The sequence below is a fragment of the Alosa sapidissima genome, chromosome 21 (genome assembly GCF_018492685.1).
Source record: "Alosa sapidissima isolate fAloSap1 chromosome 21, fAloSap1.pri, whole genome shotgun sequence".
NCBI lineage: Eukaryota > Metazoa > Chordata > Actinopteri > Clupeiformes > Clupeidae > Alosa > Alosa sapidissima.
Genome location: NC_055977.1, coordinates 20,863,054 through 20,885,209, shown reverse-complemented (window position 1 = coordinate 20,885,209; position 22,156 = coordinate 20,863,054). Strand labels below are relative to the sequence as shown.

The following is a 22,156-nucleotide window of genomic DNA, read 5'->3' as shown; positions in this document are numbered from 1 at the left end:
GACAAAAACACCACCTCAGGTTACACACACAAAAACACACTCTCTCTCTCTCTCATACACACACACACACACACACACACACACACACACACACACATCTCAACACCCATACGCACTGGCATGTATATTTCAGAGGTTCAAAAAATTGGAACGGACACGGCAGGAAGGGCGTATGAATGGAGCGAGGGAGAGAGGCCCCCGTGCGCTTTCCTCCGCTGCCACCCTGCTAAGTACTCACACATGCCCCGGGACCACCCCACTCCCCAGCAGGCCTGCGGCGACACGGGGGGGGGGGACCTCTGGTAACCGCAGATGAGGAACAGATACTATCTCTCAGGCCCCCGGCAGCTTCAGTCATCATTAGCTGGCAACAGCCGCTCGTTCAGGGTCCATTTCGTCGGTTTTAACCATCATCTCATACAGTAAAGTGTTTGTGAGAACTCCTGGCTTAAGATCACAGGTATAATGAATAGGGTGGGTATCATTTAGAATATTTAAGTTTTCTGTGTTTTTCTAACTAACAAATAGCCAAATGTGTAATGTAAGACTGCACTGTGTAGAGAGCATTGGTGAGAGAAGAGCTACAACTGTGACCTACCATGTTTGACCACTAGAGGGGGACAATATTAAAAGTACTATGCTGATTAAAGTGTAAAGAGTGAAGATGGATTGTTCAATCAGCTTTCCCTTCCTTGGATAACACATTCATTTAGCTTGTGTTGATTCTGGAGAAGGCGTTCCACGTTGGAGAATGCATAAAATGCTAATCCTAGCAAACGCAAACCACAGGCTAAATAAACATAAGAAACATCAGTGCAATGATCTGTATGTGTAAATACGGTGTGTGTGTGTGTGTGTGTGTGTGTGTGTGTGTGTGTGTGTGTGTGGGGAGGGGGGTATCTGTGTGTATGTGTATGTGTGACCTGAACCTCACACCACTGGATACTGGGCACCCTGGAAAAGAAATGCCCGAACAAACAAAGAGCTTCAGCTCAAACGTGCAAAAAGCACACTAGGCGACAGCAAACACAAACACAAACAAATGCCCTTTGAGTGGCCTAAGCGCACATACAAACACACACATACACACACACACAAGACAACAGAAGCACAGAAATGCTCAGATCACCACTGGGAATGATCAGGCTTCTCTCACACAGACCTGGTGGAACTCTGAGGCATCAGTATGTTTGCTAGCCGCCGTAATCACCAAACAGTGAACAAGGAAGAGATGTTCCTGCGGATGCCACCCCAGCACACCCCCCCCACCCCCCACCCCTCCTCCCCCTTCCCCTCTCGCTGACCCCTGCACTCCTCTCTCTCGCAGTCTCTCACTTTTCCTCCCTTCATACTTGTGCACCGGTGTCAAATACCAGAGAGATACACCATCTGACACCTTGACCTCTACACTTTCACCTTTCCACTGGCACAAAGGTGCTACTGTGTGTGTGTGTGTGTGTGTGTGTGTGTGTGTATGTGTGTGTGTGTGTGTGTGTGTGACAGAGAGAGAGAGAGAGAGGCAGACAGATAGAGAGAGAGAGAGAGAGAGAGAGAGAGAGAGAGAGAGAGAGCAGTGAAGAGAAGAGCAAAAAAGACAGAAATAGCAATAGATGAAAGCACTGGAAGGCAAAGGCCACAAAACAACACAAGATGACAGTAAACAATGAAAAAGTGGGGGAAGAGGAAGATGAAGAGCAGAGTGGGTTTGAGAAGACAAGAGCAGACAGCCAGAGTCTGTGCCCTCCATCTCCTCCCCTCTCTGCGTGTCGCTCTCCACAGACAACCGCAGTAGTTAGGCGTGTATGCACAGCTACGAGCAGAGTCTATAATTTGCATCATCATCCTCTATATTTATGATGTATGTATAATGCTCTACATTTGCACATAGAATAGCTATCATAACCTCAACAACTATAATGACAGGGTATTAAAAACTCTGGATTAAAAAAACATTTATTTGAAAGCAATGCACATCTTGTTACTGTGACAAGGTTTACCAGATGTCTGCATTCTTTTCCAGGATCCAAGAACAAGTGCACAAAGTCAAAAGGTTAATTCATTCATGATTTCTAAAAAGAATTAAACTAATCACATCTCCCTCTGAGTCCTTTAACATCCTTAATGGTTGATGGAAATATCTGGCATATATACCCACTCTGCCAGCAGTATGCCTTAATCCCTACCCATATTCTCTCTGCCAAGAAGAGTGCCCACATATGCCCTACATGTGGTTGGGCATGACTCAATCTGGCCAGCCTGGGAGGCCAAACTCTCGCTGCGAGGGTGGGAGCACCAACCACAGTAGCCTCTAAAGGAGCACTGCCCACTGCAAAAAGATATAAAGCTTAAATGCTGCCCCCTCAACTACATTTTAGACTGTATACAGAGTTCTGTAAATACACCAAGTAAACGTCCTGCGGCTTATGCGCTACACTGGAGAACCAGCCCCGGGCGTCAGGCCTTAACAATCTCTCTAGTCTTCACCTGACCCACTGGAACAGTTGTCACATATATATAAATATCTCTAGTCCAAATACATTAAAAGTGTTGGTAGCTAAGTCAAGCAGTATTAAACAAAACCTTCTTCTAAAGGTATTTAAAGGCTATAGTGAATACCTTTGGGGCTACATATTGCAGAAACACTATTTAGGTGCTCTAGAAAAATGAAGGGTTCTCTTGTTAGGACAAACCAAAGAGTCTTGTTCTCTGAGTAAAAAATCATAGTGCCTCTCCATAAGTGCCTCTCAGATACTAAGTACAGGCTTGAGGTTTTATGACTTCACATTGCCTGTGACTGATTGGACTCAATTTACAAAGAAACAGGGTGAAATTAAAACATGATTTATGTTTGTCTGAATGGTGGCAAGGAATCCTCAGAAAATGAGAGGAGAGGTGTGAAGTGAAGACCAAAGAAAAGAAGGGTGTAATCATCATTGCCTTTGAGAAAAGCCCATTAAGAGTAGAGGAAAATCCCCTGATGTGAAATTACCCATACCTTCGTAGAGAAGTACCTTAAATCCCAAAATGGGATGACACTGGCATGAACATGCTCAAGTGATTTCATGCACACATACATGCACTATTATGACAGAGGGGCAATGAGTGAGGGGCCCCCTAACTCAACATAATTCTGCCCAGAAAATGCCATTTAAATTTAACTCTGTCTGGATTCCAAAGAGCAGGGTGTCTAGGAGATGCTGGTGAACTCACCTTTAAGGCCTCTGGGGCTCTGACTTGGCATAAGTCCTCACTCTAACTATAGTAGCATAAATACACTGACCGAAAAGCAATCATGTTCTTTTTCCACAAAATTTGGATCCAAAATGAACTTCTATTTATGCAGAATACTTCAGCGGCGTACTGTATTACACAAATTCCTTGACTGCATTCAGCAGCCATGCATTGAGTCTGGGGAAGACATCCACTGATCTATTTCAATGCATTGGGATGCCACTAACTCCCAGTTCCACTTCCTGCTGCCACCTAAATAAGCATCTTCTGGCAGGAGCCTGGGAGTAGTGGACATGGTCAAGGGCAGACACTGCCAGCAGTTACCCCTCCATACTGAAAACCAGTCCAGTGGCCAGTGCAATTACCTCAAACCTCTATGAGAACACAGCCTCAAAAGGCTCAAGCCAAAGTTTTGTTCACAGCAGGGGCGAGTGTCATGACACTTTTCCCCACAAAGTGGCGCTATTGAGGCCTTCTGAAATCTTTCTGCAGATATTGCAACCTCAGCCACCAATGGATGGGTATTTCATGTTTTAAGTGTTGTTGCGATTTTGTGGAGACGGCCATGACAGCACAGAGTTAAGTGCTTGTGTGACATTCAAATTGGAATGAGGACCTCTGCACCAGCCATGTAAGAGCAGTTGTGTGCTGTGATGTGGACAGAACAGAGAGGATAAGCAACCCTCACACACCTGAGTTTACGTGAGACAAAAACACACCAGGGTTTACCTGAGAGAGTGATTAGATATGGCTTTAAACAGCAGTGAGGAGTTCTGGTCTAGCTATTTATATAAAGACATGCAAAACCTTGCAAACACCACCAACAGCCCCATTGGGCACTGATAAAAGGCTTGCTACCATATCCATAATAGCTGGTGGGAATGATACCATCAAAATGAATTTGAGGATGGTGAACTAAAACTATCAAAACTAGACTGACAAAAGCAAACGTCAAAAACTGTTACAAAGTGTTTCATAGTGATGCTTCAACTTCTGGCAGAGAGGAAATGAGAAACGGAGGGAGTGAGAGCAGAAAGGGGCCTACTGTACTTCGATATGACTGCAAGAATGAACAAAAGGACAAGTTGAAAGACCAGTGGCAGTGGCAGTGAGCGGACATCATGAGATGAAAATGAAAGTAGCCTAATCGCAGGTGACAACGCTGAGGAGGACGAGAGGCACAGTGACACCCCTCACGTGCACACCCGCAGTCGAGTATCCCGGGCATTTCCTCCCCACACAGTGCCTCCATTCACGGCCCGCTACTGAGGGAGCAGGGGAAAGAAGGGGTAAGGGAGCGGGAGAGGAAGGAGTGGGTATGTTTTGCTTAGGGCACGCCAGACAGGCTGTTCTTTGAGAGCAATTGCTTTGAAATGAGGTTAAGGAACATCCATGTTAAACAAATATCCTCCACCTACATTCTTCCATCACAAAAACATGCTTTCATTTTTATTCCAACCACACTCGCTTCTTCTTTGTCATTTCATAAAATTAGAATACTGGTTCTGTGTGGACTTCATGGAAGTGAATGGACTGTTCAACTATAGACTGCAGAATCACTGCAGTCTTGCTCCTCAGGTGAGTGCGCGGGGGCAGGTTGAGTGGACGCGCCTGCATGCACAAACGCACTTTCTCAACCAAAACGCCCAGTAGAGAACGCAGGATGAGGGGGCGTGTGGGAGGGGGGTATTTGCTGCTCGGGGAGAGAATGTTTCAAATAGTAAAATGCAGCTCGATATTCGACTCCAGTCACATCTGCGGGCTTGATGCGTTGCTTTTCAAGCTAAGGTGTCAAACCCACACACACAGGGGGTACATTCAGCGACCTGAGGCACTAGCTGAAAAAAATCCCCTCAGGTCTCCACACGCGCATTTGCACAAACATAACTGTACAGAACGTTCACACAGCGACACACTGACGCATTCACTGCCCGTCTCTCTCCCTGGGACCCGCTCTCACAGAAGCTCACCGCTGTATAATAACCTATTCATAAAACGCGAAAATATTCAGACTTCCTCCAAAATACACACGGGAGTCAGACGAGGGAGAGCGCAATCGCTCTTGCAATCTGAAATTGGACCTTGAGCCAAGGAACACACAACTGAACGCACAAATTGCTAGAAAAACCCGCACGCTAACCGCCAACAGCTAAACACACAGCCACCCCAGGTCGCCTTAATATATCCATAAAGACCTATTGATTCTGAAATAACAACAGAAAATACCAATATTACATTGTTCGACATTGTCCAATGGCTTTGTGGTAATAATGTCATCAAAACGGAACTTTAATTTTAGATGATGTTATCGCATCCTGAAAATGGGAAGAGAATAAAAAATACTTCTGAGACCATGTAGTGCTGTAGTATTCCGTTGCTGGTGTTGGATAATACATCTAATCAATAAAACCACTTAAACAATCCGCAACCAAAGAGAAATATGTACATTTAGGGAAAATACAATACTATCCCGCGGACAGTGTGTGAAATGCAAAACAAAGACTATTCCAGCCAATATTCAAGAAAAAAAAACATACAAAGAAAAAGATGTCCCTATGACATTGATCACCTGCTCAATTATTCACTTTGAAAAGGATCTGCACAGGCATTTGCATAACAAATAGATAGGCAAACTGGGAGTAGAGTATTAGATAACCAGTTCAGAAATCATAAAGTGGTTAAAGCTTTTCCGTGGACACAGTCTCAACCTGTGTTCCGTGAATCCACTTTTTGTCTGTAAAGGGCAGGAGGCTGGTGGGCGCTAAATCTCAACAACACTGATGCCAACTCACTATGGGCAAGCCTGGTAAAAACCTTGGCAGTAAAATGCACCGTCCTACCCTATGGCCCCGTCTGGGATAACACATCAGTGCTGCGTAACGGCGCCATAGCACAGCGTCAGATTAGATCCAGTAAAATGTAAAAAATGATTTTTACAAAAAAAAAAACACAGTAGCACAAACGCCAAACCATTTTAAAGACCATACAATAAACTGTAGCTGTCACAAATCGTGTGAAGGCAGCCCGTAGATATACTGACATCTGTCAAGGAAGCACTTTATCAACATTAATCACTTAAAATGCCACTCAGAACTTTGCCCTGAATGCTACAAAGAAAGCTCGCAAAGTAAAAGTTTAGATTTCGTCTAACAAGCTCTCTTTGAGATTAGCGCACCTGTGTGCGTAAAAGCGCAGCAACCGCATACTTTTACTGACGCATAAGAGCAACGTTATCACAACACAATTTAAACATAACATAAGTATATACAAATAGCAGGAATTGCATGCAATTTCAAGTACCAAAACAAGTATAGCGATCTTACCTGCTTGTGCCAAAGGCGTTTGGAACAGGGCGAGAGCCAGAGTCACCAAGGCGAACGAGAGATCCATGCGCCACGGTCTCCGCTTCTTCCGAAACAGGCATTCTCCAATATCCATAGTGAAGGGTTTCTGACGGATTGCTTGTACTACAAGGCAGGACAGGTTTGAATTAGAGATGCCTTCTCTCACAGAAAGTCAGCCCAACCGACTGAACTTTCTGTGAGGCGAAAATGAAAATGGCACGCCTTAAGAGATGCCTTGGATCTCACACCCACCTTGTCTTGAATAAGTTACCTATCTACCTATCCTATGTACAAAAACTTAAATAGAAATAGGGATTCGGGAAATAAATATTTTGTTTTTTACTTGATTCTCTAATGCTAAAGCCCCATTGAGTCAGCAGAGTTGATATGAGTGCCGAAAGTGGAGAGAGCAGAGAGAGACTTGAAATTACTCTCTCTCCCTTTCTCTCTCTTTCGCTCTCCCCCTTCCAACTTTCTCCCACGAAAAGTGAGGGAGCGTGTGTGTGTGTGGAGAGAGAGAGAGTGAATGAGAGTCACAGCGGAGAGAGAGAGGGAGGGAGAGTTGTGCATGAATACGCCCGGTACACGTAGGCTACGTGTGCAAATGAGCTAAAGGTGCGGACAAAGATACAGAAAGGGGGCTTTATGGAAAGTTATCAAACGGTGACCTTAGCGACCCTGGCATACACATACGTTACTCACTGGATTACTTTCAGTGACTTTTGTTTTACATCTCGGAGCCTGAAAAGACCCTATTTTACTTGTACTGAAAGCATTTTTGTTTGAATCACTGGCTGTCATACCTATTGGAAATGATCCTACTTCCAATTCATGTCTTTCTCCCTGGCTCAGATGACAAGCCAACTCTGGACTTTTTGCTTCGAGCGATTATCTGTCTATAATCACGTATCTCTGTCCGTATTTATCTCCGATAACACAGTTGGACCTTATGGGACCGATGGGTCCGAGGAATTCTGAAAGAATGTAGCGCAGCCAATCAGGTGAAAGAATGCATTCTCCGTTACCCATAGCGTGAAACCACGCCCATTTACAGACCTCTCAACTGACTTTGCTTCGCTCACTGCGTTTCCTGATTGGCCAATCACACGTAGCGTAAAAGTCAGGTGCAACTTGGAAGGTAAACAAAGGATTTCCCATTTTTATTCGAAAGAGAGAATTTCTCTTAAGTGAAATTATGTGCGTAATGCCAATAACTGTGAAATCATCTTTTAAGAACCAGTGGAATGTCCTCATTCCTGTGATATTTAATTACTGCAGCCCTGATAGAAAAAGCCATAGCTGACATATCCTGCTGAATAAGGTTGCACTGAGAGTTGTATCAAAATGTAAAAAGTAATTTGCACACCATCACCCTCACAACCTTACAAAGCAAGGTCACAACTTCTCATTTAATAGTGTTAACCCAGTTAGTTGTGATATGCTTAGTTGTTTCAATTAAGCAAGAATTAAAGGAATTAAAGGTGGGTAGATCCTATGCTGGTGCATTATATATTTTACTGCAAATAGAAATGTTGGTACACAATTTCATGGAAAGTGTCATGATTCCATCAAACAATTCAGTGTGTTTTTTGAATGTTGAATTGTTGTACAATACTCACTTTGAAAGAATAAATGTGTTATATTTCAATTGATTACAATATTTCATTTTAATGTTTATTTATCTCATTAAAGTACTGATCCCCTTTTTTCAGCTTTCCCCCATCGTTCTTTTAGTAACATAAAGTAATTTTAATGTTGTTCATTTATCTTACCAACCTCATAGAGTTCAGTGCAGCAGGGCACTATATCGCTGGCATTAGGCCACTTTCTTTCAGCGTCATGGCATATGCCAGCAGCAGGCAATAATTAAGCATAATCGCTTTGATGTTCGTTCCCTCTAGCTCTCTCTCTCTCAGTCCCTCTCATTTCTCCCTATTTCTGTCTTTGATTCAGCGAAAAGGCCTACCTAGTAGCATGTGGTATTTTACCCCTCCTTTGCTTTCAGTCACTACCATACATAGATGCAGTAGCCTACAATTGCAATTGCTTTAAGCAACTGAGACCTTCACTTATGTCCGCCTGACTGCTACAGTTCATAATTGAATACTTCAATTATCCTCTGACTGCAACAAATGAACATCCTTTCATAAGAAGCTAAGAAAAGGCTGACTCACCATGTCTAAATGAATGGCCACCCGCCGACCTACTGCTTACGACATTTCGAGACATGTAGAGATCATATCAATACGACGACCAGTGCCTCAACTGGGCCTCAGTACCAAAAATAACAACTATGAAGAGCCAGACTGAGTGGCTGGGTGGCCATTCAAGAGGTCCACTTGGGTCTATTTTGTTTTCAGATGCATAAAAAACAATAATCTAGACATATTTAGACGGTTTATTTCAATACTTCAACAACACTCATCTCACCTTGGGGCTTGGCCAAGAGTCATTTTGCCCTCCAGATGCCACAAACTGACAATAGAGGGCTAGCAAGAGTCAGAGAGACGGAGAGAAATATAGATAAAGGGATGTTGCATGACTTTGTGCTTCCCCGGGCCTGGTGCCATGTTGGTCCAGAACTCGTTTCCATATTAAAACATAATGACAGTCTGTGTCAGGGCTGTGGTATAGCCACTGACAGTGGCACAGAAGAGGAGACACAGGAACAGACAGACAGAGACAGACTAAGACAGACAGAGAAAGAAAGTGGACATATTACTTAGAAAAAGGGGATGTAACTGACTGATAAGTGGACAGGTTATTACATTCATCCTCAACTTCCGTAGTGATGAACAAATCAAATCCAAATTGAGATATAATTAGGATATTTTTGGATATACGTAAATGGAAGGGGAATGCAGTTTTGGGCCCAATTACACTGGCTTCACCTATGAACATCTACTGCCACTTTCCCCATACATGGATTAAGCCAAGTCCTAGATTGAATGTTTTTTGCAATGGAGATTATCATTGAAGTTTTAGTCTAGGACTAGGTCTTACTCCATGTAAGATTGTTTGTTTGTTTGTTTTATTTAAGGCCATTTCAGCAACTAAGGCTATTTAATGGCGAGAGCATTGTGTGCTATAGAAGCTTAAATATGTTTTTTTTAAATCTATGCTTGTAAGAAATTCTAAAACCTTCAAAGGTGGGACCTTACTAAAAACATCAGCTATAGAATTTTGGTGATAAAATTGTTGTCTTTTGGTTTTCAAGGCAGGGCATCATATCAAAATATGTCTTACCGACAGGGGCATTTTGCAAAATTGCCATAATGGAGGATCTTCACCACTCAATAGAAAGCTATGAGTGAGTCTTGAGTGTCCTATACGGCATCTGGTATAAACTATTTGAACATGTCTAGAACTGTCAGAAAAGAAAAAAATAGTCTCTCCTTGACTCCATGTAAGAAAACAAACTGCTACAGTAGATCTCTACACAAGACAGACCTGTAGAAGCTGGTGTTTGGTAATATCATCACAGTGCAATATAAAGGCAATGCGGTTAAATCACCATAGAAATTCTGCTCATCAAAGCCATTGCAGCCTCAGCAACAGCAGCAGATGTGCACAAGATGGGGAGATCCTCTTTAGGTCCCACACTGAAATAGAACCTTAACACAGAACTCTGGCTATTCCTCAAAACCCTTTATGAGGCAATGAAATCGCATCATGGGGAAGTCAAAAAGTCTGGACTCAAGGGCAAGTTCTTCTCTGAGAAAATGCACTATTCAGCAGTCAGTCACGTCTCCGTGTCCTCCCCGTCCTCCAACCTCCTAACCACCTACAGCATCAGCACGTGCACAGCTGTTGAAATTAATAATGCCCAGTAATTAGCCAACGCTAATTTGAAGGTGGGGAAGATCAGTGCAAGGACCGCGGTTCCCCTCACGCAGGGTTGGCCACCCACAGACACAGATCTGTAAAACAAACCAGCACGAGCCATGTGTAAACAACTAGCTGTGCTGTCAGTCAGTGAGTGTTATCTACTGATAGGCTTGTCTGATGTGCCAACTGTGGGCAAGTTCCAGAAGTGTGTGTGTGTGGAGGGGGATGGTGTTGGGGGGGGGGGGGGGGGGATTCAGAGGCAGGGGGAGCGAGGAGAGAGTCACGAACGGTGCATAGACAGACGGAGCAAGTGCTTGTGGGTAGGCCAGCTATTTTCAAACCGGGACCTTGTAATTACAATGAAATGTCCAGATTATATTGCAGACTTCCTTCAAAAGTCTGTATTTTACTGGGCTGGGCTGCTAACCACGCACACACACACACCCTTGGCCCATGCAACACACTGAAATAGATCAAAAAATGGGGGAGGAGGAAAAGCAGATAATATGTGTATGTGTGTGTTTGTGTGTATGTGTGTGTGTGTGTGTGTGTGTGTGTGTGTGTGTGTGTGTGTGTGTGTGTGTGTGTGTGTGTGTTCATACGACAAGTGCATGGAAGATGAATATCAGTGTGCACTTGATAGAGCATCACCAGCTAAAGAAAATGGAAGCAGATAAATCTAAGCGCGCAACACGAGGGACCGAGAGAAAAATGAGAAGAAAAAAATAGAGAGAGTGTGGGTCAGTGACTCCGGACAGGGGGGGCCCTGGACACACCCATCTAACCACATAGCTCGAAATAGGCACAAGGGGAGGGAGGGTGCGAGGGAGAGAAAGGGAGGGAGTAAGAAAACACCCGCATGAGTGGGCCATAGAGGGGGCCATAGTGAGTGAAAAAGAGTGGGTCTGTGTGTGTGTGTGTGAGAGAGAGAGAAACAGAGAGAAAGAGAGAGAGAGAATGTGTGTGAGTGTGTCAGAGAGAGAGAAAGAAAGAGAGAGTGTGTGTGTATGTGTGTGTGTGTGTGTGTGTGAGAGAGAGAGTGTGTGTGTGTGTGTGTGTGTATGTGTGTGTGAGCGAGAGAGAGTGTACATGTCTGTGTGTGTGTGAGAGAGAGAGAGAGAGAGAAATACAGAGAGAGAGAGTGTGTGTGTGTGTGTGTGTGTATGTGAGTGTGTGTGTGTGTGAGAGAGCGAGAGAATGTGTGTGTGTACGTGTTTGTGTGTGTGTGTGTGTGTGTGTACGTGTTTGTGTGAGAGTGGGTGTGTTGATCTATGTGTGGGGTGACTGCTTGCAACCTCTCAAGTTTGCATGGCAGCTTGTGTATGATGACTGAATGTGTGTGTTTGTGATGTGTGTGTGTGTGTGTGTGTGTGTGTGTGTGAGAGAGAGAGGGAGGGGGGGGGGGGGGGGGGGGGGGGTTCTGTGTTTGTTTCCATGCCAGCGTATCTGCTTAGCACTGCAATTTACTGCGCCACCCAAACGTGTGTTTGTCCAACTGTGGGTCAGCTGTGTGTATGTGACACAGTGTCTGTGTGAGTTAAAATCTACGTCTGTGTGTGTTTCTGTGTGTGTGCATGGCACTTGGGGGCGTGTGACCATGACTAAGTTTGTGTGCCTGTGTGTGTTTGTACTTTACTTTAATGCCTCTACATTTGTGCTTAAGAAAATGTTCCATTGTATTTACTAGGCTGTTTCTTTTGGCTCCTTGAGGTTGTAAATTTAGCTTGCTAACTAAACTCAGCTCCAGATCATTTAGCACCATCAGCTACTGTTAAGGAATAAGGATCATTACAGCGGAGAGCCTTTCATCAGTGCTAAACCACTATAGCACATTATAACAGAAAAAAAAAACACTGCTACAAGTTAAGAGGCAATACCAATGATTGATTATGACCTATTAATGTAAGATGAATAAATAAATTGTGTTGGCTGGTGACGGTCAAGGATGGACTGCATTTGGGGGAGAGTGAGCAAGTGAGAGAAGGAGACAGGAAGCTGACCGGAGGAGAGGAGAGGAGGAGAGAACGCAGAGCCGTGGAAAGGTACAGGGAGGAAAAATCATAGGAATGAATTGGAGCCAGAGGGTGGGGGCTCTGAGGCATGCAGAAGGAGGGGGCATGAATGAGGGCCATTGACGGAGGGAGAGAACGAGGGATCAAACGTTATTTACTCAGGGAGATTCCAGAGAAGAGAGAGAGAGAGAGAGAGAGAGAGAGAGAGAGAGAGAGAGAGAAGGAGGTGGGGGGAGGGACTGAAAACAGAGGAGGTAGGAGGTGAAGAACAAGGGGGGGGGCCCACAGGTCTGACCTGCTGACTAAGGTGTGGGGTGGACGCTCGGGGACACTGACGAGTGACAGAGTTGGAAAGGGAAGGAGAGAGAGAGAGAAAGAGAGAGAGAGAGGGAGAGAGAAAAAAAATGAGACAGACAAATAATTCCATGACTGGACAGTACGTACGTCTCGATGACTGGGAATGACCAGAGCAAATGTCTGATTTTTATGTTTTTTGCGATGACACGTAAAGGCAATGGGGGAGGAGCGGACAACAGAGAAGTCATCTACTGCCCCAATGGGCAACCACAATTCTCAAGTGGAATTAAGCTCCAACACATAAACAGTGGACAGATGGTGTGTGTAATTCCTCCATGCACCATGTTACCCTGACCAGGACTCACACCCTGGCCTGCACAGCTGCTGTTGCCCAGAGTACTAATCTGTCAGTGGGATAGCCCATGCCAATTTAGTTGCCCGTTCACCCTCAACAGAAACTGACATCCGCCAGTCCCACCCATGGGTCTCTCCTAGTAGATGGACAGCGCAGTGCCAGTAGCTGTCCCAAGGTCCAAACCCTGGTCAAGCCGGCCAAGAGTTTCACAGCCAACAAAGCCTTCTTCAGCATCCCCATAAACACTATACAAGTTCCAGATGAATCACTTGTATTTGCACAGCCATAGGCTATGCATTAAGACCACGGGGAATTAAATTCTTGGTTTGGAAATGTCAACAAGATCCCACACTCTATAAAGAGTTTATAGCACAAGTGGCCAGGCCGGTACCCTGCTATTCAGAATTTACTGAAGAACTGAAGAACATCACCAAGAATATAGTCACATATCTCTAACAAGCTCTTACAGCATACAGTTGCAACAATCAACCAGTTATATCCCTACATCTGCAACAATCAACCAATTATATCGCTACAGCTGCAACAATCAGCCAATAAGCCTATTTCACAGTGTCCAGGTGTCCGGCCTCGTTGATGTTAATGATGCCTTAATTGGCAGGGTAAAACGTCTTCCTGCTTTTGTCTTTCCTGCGGACTTTTCTTTTGCTGTCTATGGGACTGTGCTGTTCCACAGGAAGTTGATTTACACAGCGGCCTCATCTTGTGAAATGGGCTGATTATATCACAGCACGTGCTACAGCACAGTCAAAACACAAAGACAGCATGTGCTTCAGTACAGTTGAAAAAACAAATACAAATGGCTGAGAGAGGCCAGCAGGTAGGATGTGATTGGCTGTGTGGAGACTCAGTGGAGCACCGTGACGACCAGGGTACACGTGACCCTGACGGACACGACCCGGTGGGGGGGGTGAGGTGCGGTGGGGACCCTGGGAGTGCCGGCCCCATTCATGCTCAGTGAGAAAGGGCACGCCGCTGCGGCGTCACACCGATGCCAAAATGACCCGCGCGACCCCTCACCCCGTCCGCCAGGGCACTCTACTGACCAGGGCTATTGTGGCGGGAACGCTGTCGGATCCATTCATCTCCTGGCGATGACAAACTCCTGCCCCTGAAGGAAGGAAAGATCTTCAGTGCCAAGACCGCAGGGCTATTCAACTGTTATCTGGAGTAAAACGCTGTGCTGTCTACAGTGCTGCTGAAGTTTCATTGCTGTTATGTAGCAGCAGCAGTAGCAGCAGTGAGAAGATCTTATCATCAAATAAAAGTATAAACCTTTCAACGCACACATTTCAGCATGTCTCACAAGATTCCGCTCAACTTACAAATGATTTTCATTTTGCTCAAGGGATTTGGGCTTGCTCCCAGTTTTAGTTCTTCACACTGCATGTCTGACTCAACTCATGGTCACTGCAGAACAGCTGTCTCAGACGAGCATCTGACCACAGCCCGTTTAGGTTTTGTTTTGGTGGTGGAGCTATTCATGGAAGTGACAACAAACAGTAGCTGTTAATATGCTTGCAACTAGAGCCACCTTATGGACTATGTTTAAGGAAAAAACTCATTGTATCTAAAGGGGCAAAGGTACGATAGCTCCCAGTGTCCTGTTACACCCCAAACTGCATGAAATTAAAGTAACTAAAAACAGGAAAGAGTGGCCGCTAAAGGCCTCAGACAGCGCAGCTCCACTGGGGAGAGTGAGCGGGTGAGTGAGTGAGCGAGCGAGGGTTTATGCCTGTCAGAGCTGTGCTAAGCACCTCAGCCTGAAGTGTCTGTCCACACAGCCCATCCCAGCCAGCCAACGCGCGGGAATAATGCAGCTTTGTGGCTCCCGGTTCTCCCAGAGATGCCCCTGGATAGGAGGGTGCGGTGGGGTGGGGTGGGGGGGTGAAGGGGAGAAACACCACAATGGTACCGGTCAATCTGGAATGTGCTCTGGGGAGAGAGCAAGGAGGGAAAGGGGAATGTACCACTGGAGTGACGAGGAAAGGGGGGGGGGGGCTGTGGTGGTGGTGCTGGTGGTGGTGTGTGGGTGGGTGGGTGGGTTGGGGTTGGCTGGTGGGGAGAGAAGCAGGCAGAACAGAGGGGCCTTTTGTGAGGCAGGTGGGGGGCAGAGACGGGCCGAGCCGTACAGTAGAGGCCTGCTGGGAGAGGCGGGCGAGGAGGAAGAGGAGGAGTGGGAGGAAGAGCGCTGCCGCAGCCTCGTCCTCAGAAGACGTCCTCCTCCTCTGAGCCGAGGCTGCCTACAAGCTTGGGCCCTGTCCACGAGTTTGGAAGTTCCACGAAGTAACACAATACTCCCACCAGGACCCCAATATCAAACACACAGCTCTGGTTTCATAGCAAACCTCTAAGCCTCTAGTGTATAAACAAGTGGGGAAAAATACAGATGCAAATTATGTAGATGGGACAGAATACATCTCGACATACAGTATCTCATCTAGACGCTGCCATGCACCAAAAGCCAGAAGGATAATTACAACTCAGCAATATATACTCTCTGATGACAGGCCCTGTGCGGTATGAATATGTTCATTCTGAACTGACTGAAGCAACATTTTGAGGTCACTTGAAACCAAACTGACTGAGATAACTCATAACTAAGCATGAGCCACATGTGGGGCCGACTAGACGACAACGTCATTTAGACGCAACTTAAAGAACATCTATAGGTTTGAGCTGGATACGATATAGACAGCTGCTGGTGGCTTAATGAACCTTCCAGCAAATAAACTCATGTCATGTAGGATGAGTTATGCGTTTATTCAAGAAAGCATCCCCAGAGAAAATATCTGCCTTGTAGACTGAGCTCTCCAATAGCTTCTGAAGTCATTCCAGTGCTGACAAGAGCCCCGGACAACTGAAAAACAAAAGCAAACAACAAGAGAAACATTAACAGCCGCCATGGCTCAATCAAAGTATTCATCACAGTGGGATATGTTCATCAGAGGTTGTTTTTGAGGACTTCTTCGCCTACAAAGGCTGACAGAAAAGGGCAACATGACTCTGCAGCCCAAACACACACCAGCGAGGATGGGATCTGGTTAATCAGGTCAGTGGCATCACAGAAACCATAACAACCGAGTATATAAACGGAACATTTGGAGCCAAGCAATTGGTCCCTATCTCAACTTTCTGGAAGAGCATCAAAGGGCTCTCAGCAGATATTTGCCTTGCTCACATCCGCTTGCGCTCACTCACGTGTTGGGCCTGGTAACAACTCACAGCGGGACGAATAAGCGCTCCGAAGACACACACTGCCGAGTCACTCCCTTTCTCTTTCTTCCTTCCTGTCGGTGCTCTTCCCTTCCGGCTCCCATTTCCTCTCAACGACACGCTGCACGCCACCGACTCGCCAGAATACCCTGAGGATACAAAATGGACAGTGAAACGTTACGTTACATACTGACCAGACTACATTCAATTGCAGAGTAATGACAGAGATGGTTGCAGTGGTCATGAACAAAATTTTTAGTGCTAAGGGAAGTTCATTAGGTTCATCCCCAGAGTTAGCAGCAGGACTGGTGTGAGCGTGTGTGTGTGTGTGTGTGTGTGTAGGTGTGTAGGTGTGTGTGTGGTGAGGTAATAAGTTAATGAGCATTTACTAAAATGTTTTTAGTAAATGCTCAAATGGTTTTTCATGCTATATTAGCACACATGATCAATGGCTGCGGTCGGGCTTCTGCTACAATACTGAATGAATGAATGCCTATAACCATATTACCTCAACCTGTTCTTGCACTGAAATAGTTTTTTATTTTACCTTGTCTACATTATACTTTACTCTCCTATTTGTCCATATTATTTATGCTGGTCTCTAGACCTTGCTCTTGCACTGTTGCACTGTTGGACTAATGTTGGACTACTTTTTGCACCTTCACCATGACACTCACTCTCTTGAGCACCTTGCCATGCACACATAACTAAGGACTATGGTTGGACTACTTTTGCACCTTCACTATGACACTCACTCCCTTTAGCACCTCACCAGTCCTGGCCCTGTCACTACAAGCGTCTATGCTTGATCACCCTCAAGCACATTGGACTTTCTTAATTTAATTTAGTGTATTTAGTATTTAGTTTTGTTAGTTTTCTTATATTTCTTCTCTTCTACTGTCTTTATTGTACAGTGGAGTTTAGTTATGTTTATACTTATACTTATGTTTACCATTTCTGCTGTAAGTGCATGTTGTGTGTGATGTCTGTATGCTACTGAGACCCTTGAATTTCCCCTTGGGGATCAATAAAGTATATATCTATCTATCTATCTAAAAATTGTCAGCCATCAGGAGCAAGTGGAAATATCACATACAAACGCTGTTAAGAAGTAAGAAGTGTTTGTTTACAAAAGCGAAGTACAAATAATGAATCATATTGCCAATGTGAAAGAAAAAGGCCTACAGTATGTCTGCCCTTATCTTCTTAGAGGCAAACTATAAAAGGAACACGCCAACTTTTTGGGACTTAAGCTTTGTTGTTGTCTACGACAAATTTAGATAAGGATACATACCCTTCTCTTCTTTGTATGTGAAATAACCTAGTCTGACACAAGCTGAGCCCTTTTCTATAGGCTCGCTATAGTGTAACCCACTTCTAGTTAATTATGCTCAGCTAGGCTAACGGCGTCAGACTGGGTTATAGCACACACAGAGAAGAGAAGGGTATGTATCCTGTTATCTAAATCTAAGGTAGATGGGGAATAAGGCTAATTTCCCAAAAAGTTGGCGGTAAGGTTACGTGTCGTGCATCTCTAGAAACTCTGACCTTGCAGAGCGCAGTGTGGAGACATGGAGAGTGAAACAGAGAGGACACAATCAATTCAGTTAAACGGTCATGATATTTTGTATGATGTTTATGTTAATGTAATTTGACATGATGATGTACGATGTATGATGATATGTTTAATAGTGAGTATGCTATTGGCTTTTGAGAGTATCCTCAGCAGTGCCATGACATCGTGGTTTGGTAACTGCACTGCTGCAGAACGAAAGGCCCTGCAGCGGATTGTGAAGACGGCTGAAAAGATCACTTCGGCTCCCTCTCCGACATCTACAACACCCACTGTCTGCGCAAAGCCATAAGCATTGTTAAGGACACAACATACCTGTCCCATGCACTCTTCTCCTTAATGCCATCAGGTAGAAGGTACCGCAGTATAACTGCCCGCACCTCCAGAATGGGGAAGAGCTTCTTTCCTCAAGCAGTCAGACTGTTGAACATCAGAACATAGATAGATACTTTATTGATCCCCAAGGGGAAATTCAAGATGATGCAAATGTTTCACACTGAACTGAATGCACTCCTGCACTTTTTCCTCTGCTGCTAAATTCTATATATTTAGCTATATATCCATCTCACTGTGAACTTAACTTATAACAATCAGTGTTGTTACAAGTCTACATATGCCCTGTCTTTTGTTGTCTATTTTCTGTCCTGTCCCTTGTCTGTCTTAAATACTTTACTTTAAGTAGTAATTGCACTTTATGTATATCTATAATGTGTGTGCACTAAATGTAGCCTCTCTCAAATGTCATTTTTATATATTTTAAATGTAACACCACTTGATCCATGGTGAAACGTTGTTTTGTATCACTATATACAGTGTATATGGTTGAAATGACAATAAAACCCACTTGACTTGACTTACCTTGGCTGTTTCAGCATTTGTCATATCATAAGTCAACCATATGACTTTGAAAAGTTCTTGATTTCATGTTACAAATTTATTGTCACTCAGTGTTTTTAAATGTGTTTACCAAAGCTCACTAAAGTCCAAATATTGATCAATCAAAAAATAATAATACATTGTTATACATCATGTTGACTTCTGACACAACAATTATGATTAAGTCAAACCCCTCCTTGTAAGAGATCAAAGTAAACTGTACTATAATTGTGGTGACAAATAACTAAAACAAATCACCAAAAATGTACTGCTCTGTCACCAGCACAGCGAAACATACAAACTGAATTTTGTGCGTTTACTTTCGTGTTTAACAACAGCAAGTGATATAAGGGCATATTCTACATATTTTGAAATATAAAATCTCTTAAACATTTAGGAAATATTCCTCGAGTCAGCACCATGAAATCACATGTTGTTGTCTGGGATCAAATCTGGCCACAAAGAAAAGTACTCGGTTTGCAAGTCTTCAGAGAAGATCTGAAATTTTAGCACCAGAATTATATGTTTCGGGCAGAGTCCAATTCTTGTTTCCCTCTACTCTCCACTATGTACTTAGAGGCTTCCAACCCTGCAAAGTATACTTCTCAGAATACATACCCTACATACAAAAACAGGCCAGAGCCCATAATGATACAAAGGGACATGCAAATTCTTACTGCCATCTACAATGAGGCATATAGAACAACTAACGAGCACAACTGACAACTAGCACCAGAAGTCTCCCATAAGTGCCAGGAACTAAAATAGACATGACCCCTTTTTTATTCTACAATCATCATGATGTTACATCTAAGCAGGTGCCAAGGGTAGGATATTATTTGAGGTTACGTACAAAAGTATTCATAATGTTGGTGCTCATGGTTGGTGCTGTGCTCATGTCTGTCACAGTCACAGACATGAGCACGTTTGCAGGTTGGCTATTTATTTGCACAAATCAACCTGTTTAGAAACAGGGAAACCATTTCCCCTCGACATCTATGGTCCATTTCATTTGGGGAGAAAGTAAATATTATGTGCTTGCTCAAACACAGGACAGGCACTGGTTATTCCAGGACTTTCTTTGGCTAAGGTGGCTGTGTGACAGTAACATTGCCACTCCCCTTCATTGGTAGTGATTTGGTCAAAATCCTCGTTGATGTACTTTAATGTTGCCTTTGACATGTATGTTGTTGGTGAAATGGTGTCCCTGAATATGTATTAACATCTTGTTCTGGGAAGCTATAGGCCTGTGATGTTATGTCAATTATGTTGCCCAGCAGTAACAGAAACATAATTAAAATGGCCAAGGTCACTAGTCTTTTTGTCAGCCAGATTGCGCAAGAACTACCAGGCAGATTTACACGAAACATTATGGAAGGGTGCAGCATGGAGGGACAACTTGTGTCTTTTCGGAGCAAATCAAGTTGGATCCACAAATGATGTTTCACTTCTGTTAACACTAGAGATGGGGCAGCTGGCCTTGGGAGAAGTCTGCTCTCCCAGAGGGACCATTTAGTCTATGATCATTTTGTCAACCACTGTGGTAAGCTTCAAGGATATTCCGTCACTACTTTCTCCCTTTGTTCTTGGGCTACCTGGTTTCATTTGGAGTGGAGTGTTGGGGAGGTGGTATCCAGCAGGAGCTCCTTTTAATGGTAAATACGGTAGGCTCTATCAATCCTGTGACAGTTCTACCACCTGAAACCAGATTCAGAAATGCCCCTTAAGGCATACACTCAAATAACTTCCCAATTTACACTTTCAGTCTGAAACGAATCGGTAAAGAGGAAATGGGTTTTACACTGTGGTCAATCAACTGAAGTGTTGATTGAGTACTACAGTTAACTAATAGCCTAGTCATGTCTATAAGAAGCTAAAATACAAAAAGGGATGACAAAGAGAGATGTAGAGATACAACTAGAGGAATATTAAAATAACAGTCATGATTGGAGTATATTATCAATATCGTCTAATTTTATCCGCCTTGTGCTACAAGGTTAACTGTAGGCATTCACTGTAAAAACAGACTGGTTCCTCTTTTCCCATGTGACTTGCAACCCATCCTAACACAGAATCCATGTTTGAGAAAACTGCATTTCGCCATATTAAACTTGAAGATATGGTATCAAGGCTTACCTTCACTGAAGGGGCAACAAGCACAAAAAAACCCAGATTAAACATCTACAACTAGATGTCAACCGGAAGACAGTCTGGCTACAAGAAAAAGGAGAAGAATGCGTAGGCCTAGATGCTAGGGGGGCAATTAGGGCCTAAAATACATCTCTTCACAGTATGCCTATATACTGGAATGTACTGTTGACGACTCTATGAAAAATTGAATTAACATTGTACAATTGTACAACTACATTCTTGTTGATATTGTTGGCTTTCCGTTTTCGTGCACGAGCACAGAAGTCTTTTTTCAGCGTCAACCTGTACCAACACAGAGAGACCTTTGTAACTGCTCCCTCTAGTGGCAGCTATCGAAACAACAGGCGCATCCTCTACAAAGCGCCAGTGTTCCGATCGTTTGGTGGACATTTAGGATTAGAGGTTGGACTTAAGTTCTCAGACTTTCAAGAACTCGTGGCACTTTTTCTACTGGGGAATGTTTTACTTTACATGAGAGTACAGAAAATAAATCGAAACACACGTAATTTGAAGATTTATTGAAGCACTATGATGCAACTCAAAATAGCCTCTGGCTATTTGCACCGTCCCATTGTCCAAAATGAATAGTTGTTGACGAGAGATTCGAAACCTGAGTTCACTGATCAATTCAGATCATTTTTTAGATATTGCCAAACATAGATTTTAGACTATTACTGTAAAACCGGTTAAAGTTTAAGGGGGGGGGGGGGACTCTGATTATGCCTAGCCTAATGTGTTCTCACTCTACATAAAACCACAAATCACACGTCCAAGGCCTATGCAGGGATGGCACTCCGAGCACAGGGTTCAGAAAATAGAGGGAGGAGAGTGAGGTGGAGGGAGAAAGAACTGTAGTCTACTTGCAGATACACTTGGCCCTCAGTTCACTGTGGGCCAGGGCAGGAGTGGCAGAAGGCCGGTGTGCGGTGTAGGTCCGACGTCTAGCTGTCTCCCGACCATGCTTTTCTAAGTGCGTGTGTGCCAGCACTCCCTCTCGTGGGTACCGCGGAGAAAGCAAGCCTGTGTGCTCACCCAGGGCCCGGGGGTCCTGCTGGACTGAACACAGTACCAACCTACTGGCCCACAAGGGGGACTCCGGTGACTAGATAGGCTTTTCTGAGCGAAGCTGATTTTTTTTTTTTTTTTTATCAACAGGAATCAAACACGTTTGTGATTGTGGAGTAAAGTATGGCACATTTGGACTTAACTAACTTTGAAATATAGTAGCCTCCTAAGGCTGGGACAAAATATTGTC

The 22,156-nt window shown here is 44.2% G+C and overlaps 1 protein-coding gene and 1 long non-coding RNA gene across 7 annotated transcripts in view; both read right to left on the bottom strand.

Moving 5' to 3' along the window:
- The window catches only part of col11a2 (collagen, type XI, alpha 2), a 42,123-nt gene extending 34,648 nt beyond the window's left edge, over nucleotides 1–7,475 (bottom strand). Inside the window, exons 1-2 of one of the 5 annotated variants that reach the window (XM_042076524.1) lie at nucleotides 7,379–7,475; nucleotides 6,555–6,698 (exon numbers count right to left, since the gene is read on the bottom strand). In XM_042076524.1, coding sequence (XP_041932458.1) covers nucleotides 6,555–6,669 — 115 coding nt within the window. In that variant the 5' untranslated portion in view covers nucleotides 6,670–6,698; nucleotides 7,379–7,475. Of the gene's footprint in view, nucleotides 1–6,554; nucleotides 6,699–6,827; nucleotides 7,103–7,378 lie in introns of those variants that run through there. The other 4 variants (XM_042076528.1, XM_042076523.1, XM_042076526.1 and 1 more) reach the window with 4 other exon arrangements.
- An 8,368-nt stretch (nucleotides 7,476–15,843) lies between these two features.
- Nucleotides 15,844–21,236, bottom strand: LOC121695573. 2 transcript variants are annotated; one of them, XR_006026111.1, is made up of 5 exons: nucleotides 20,887–21,236; nucleotides 20,346–20,448; nucleotides 18,190–18,294; nucleotides 16,287–16,450; nucleotides 15,844–15,945 (listed from the first exon to the last, which is right to left on the bottom strand). It is a non-coding gene; the product is annotated as an uncharacterized LOC121695573 (long non-coding RNA). The 2 variants fall into 2 exon arrangements; XR_006026112.1 differs by lacking the exon at nucleotides 20,346–20,448 and having other exon boundaries at nucleotides 20,887–21,228.
- Between the last annotated feature and the right edge of the window lie 920 nt (nucleotides 21,237–22,156).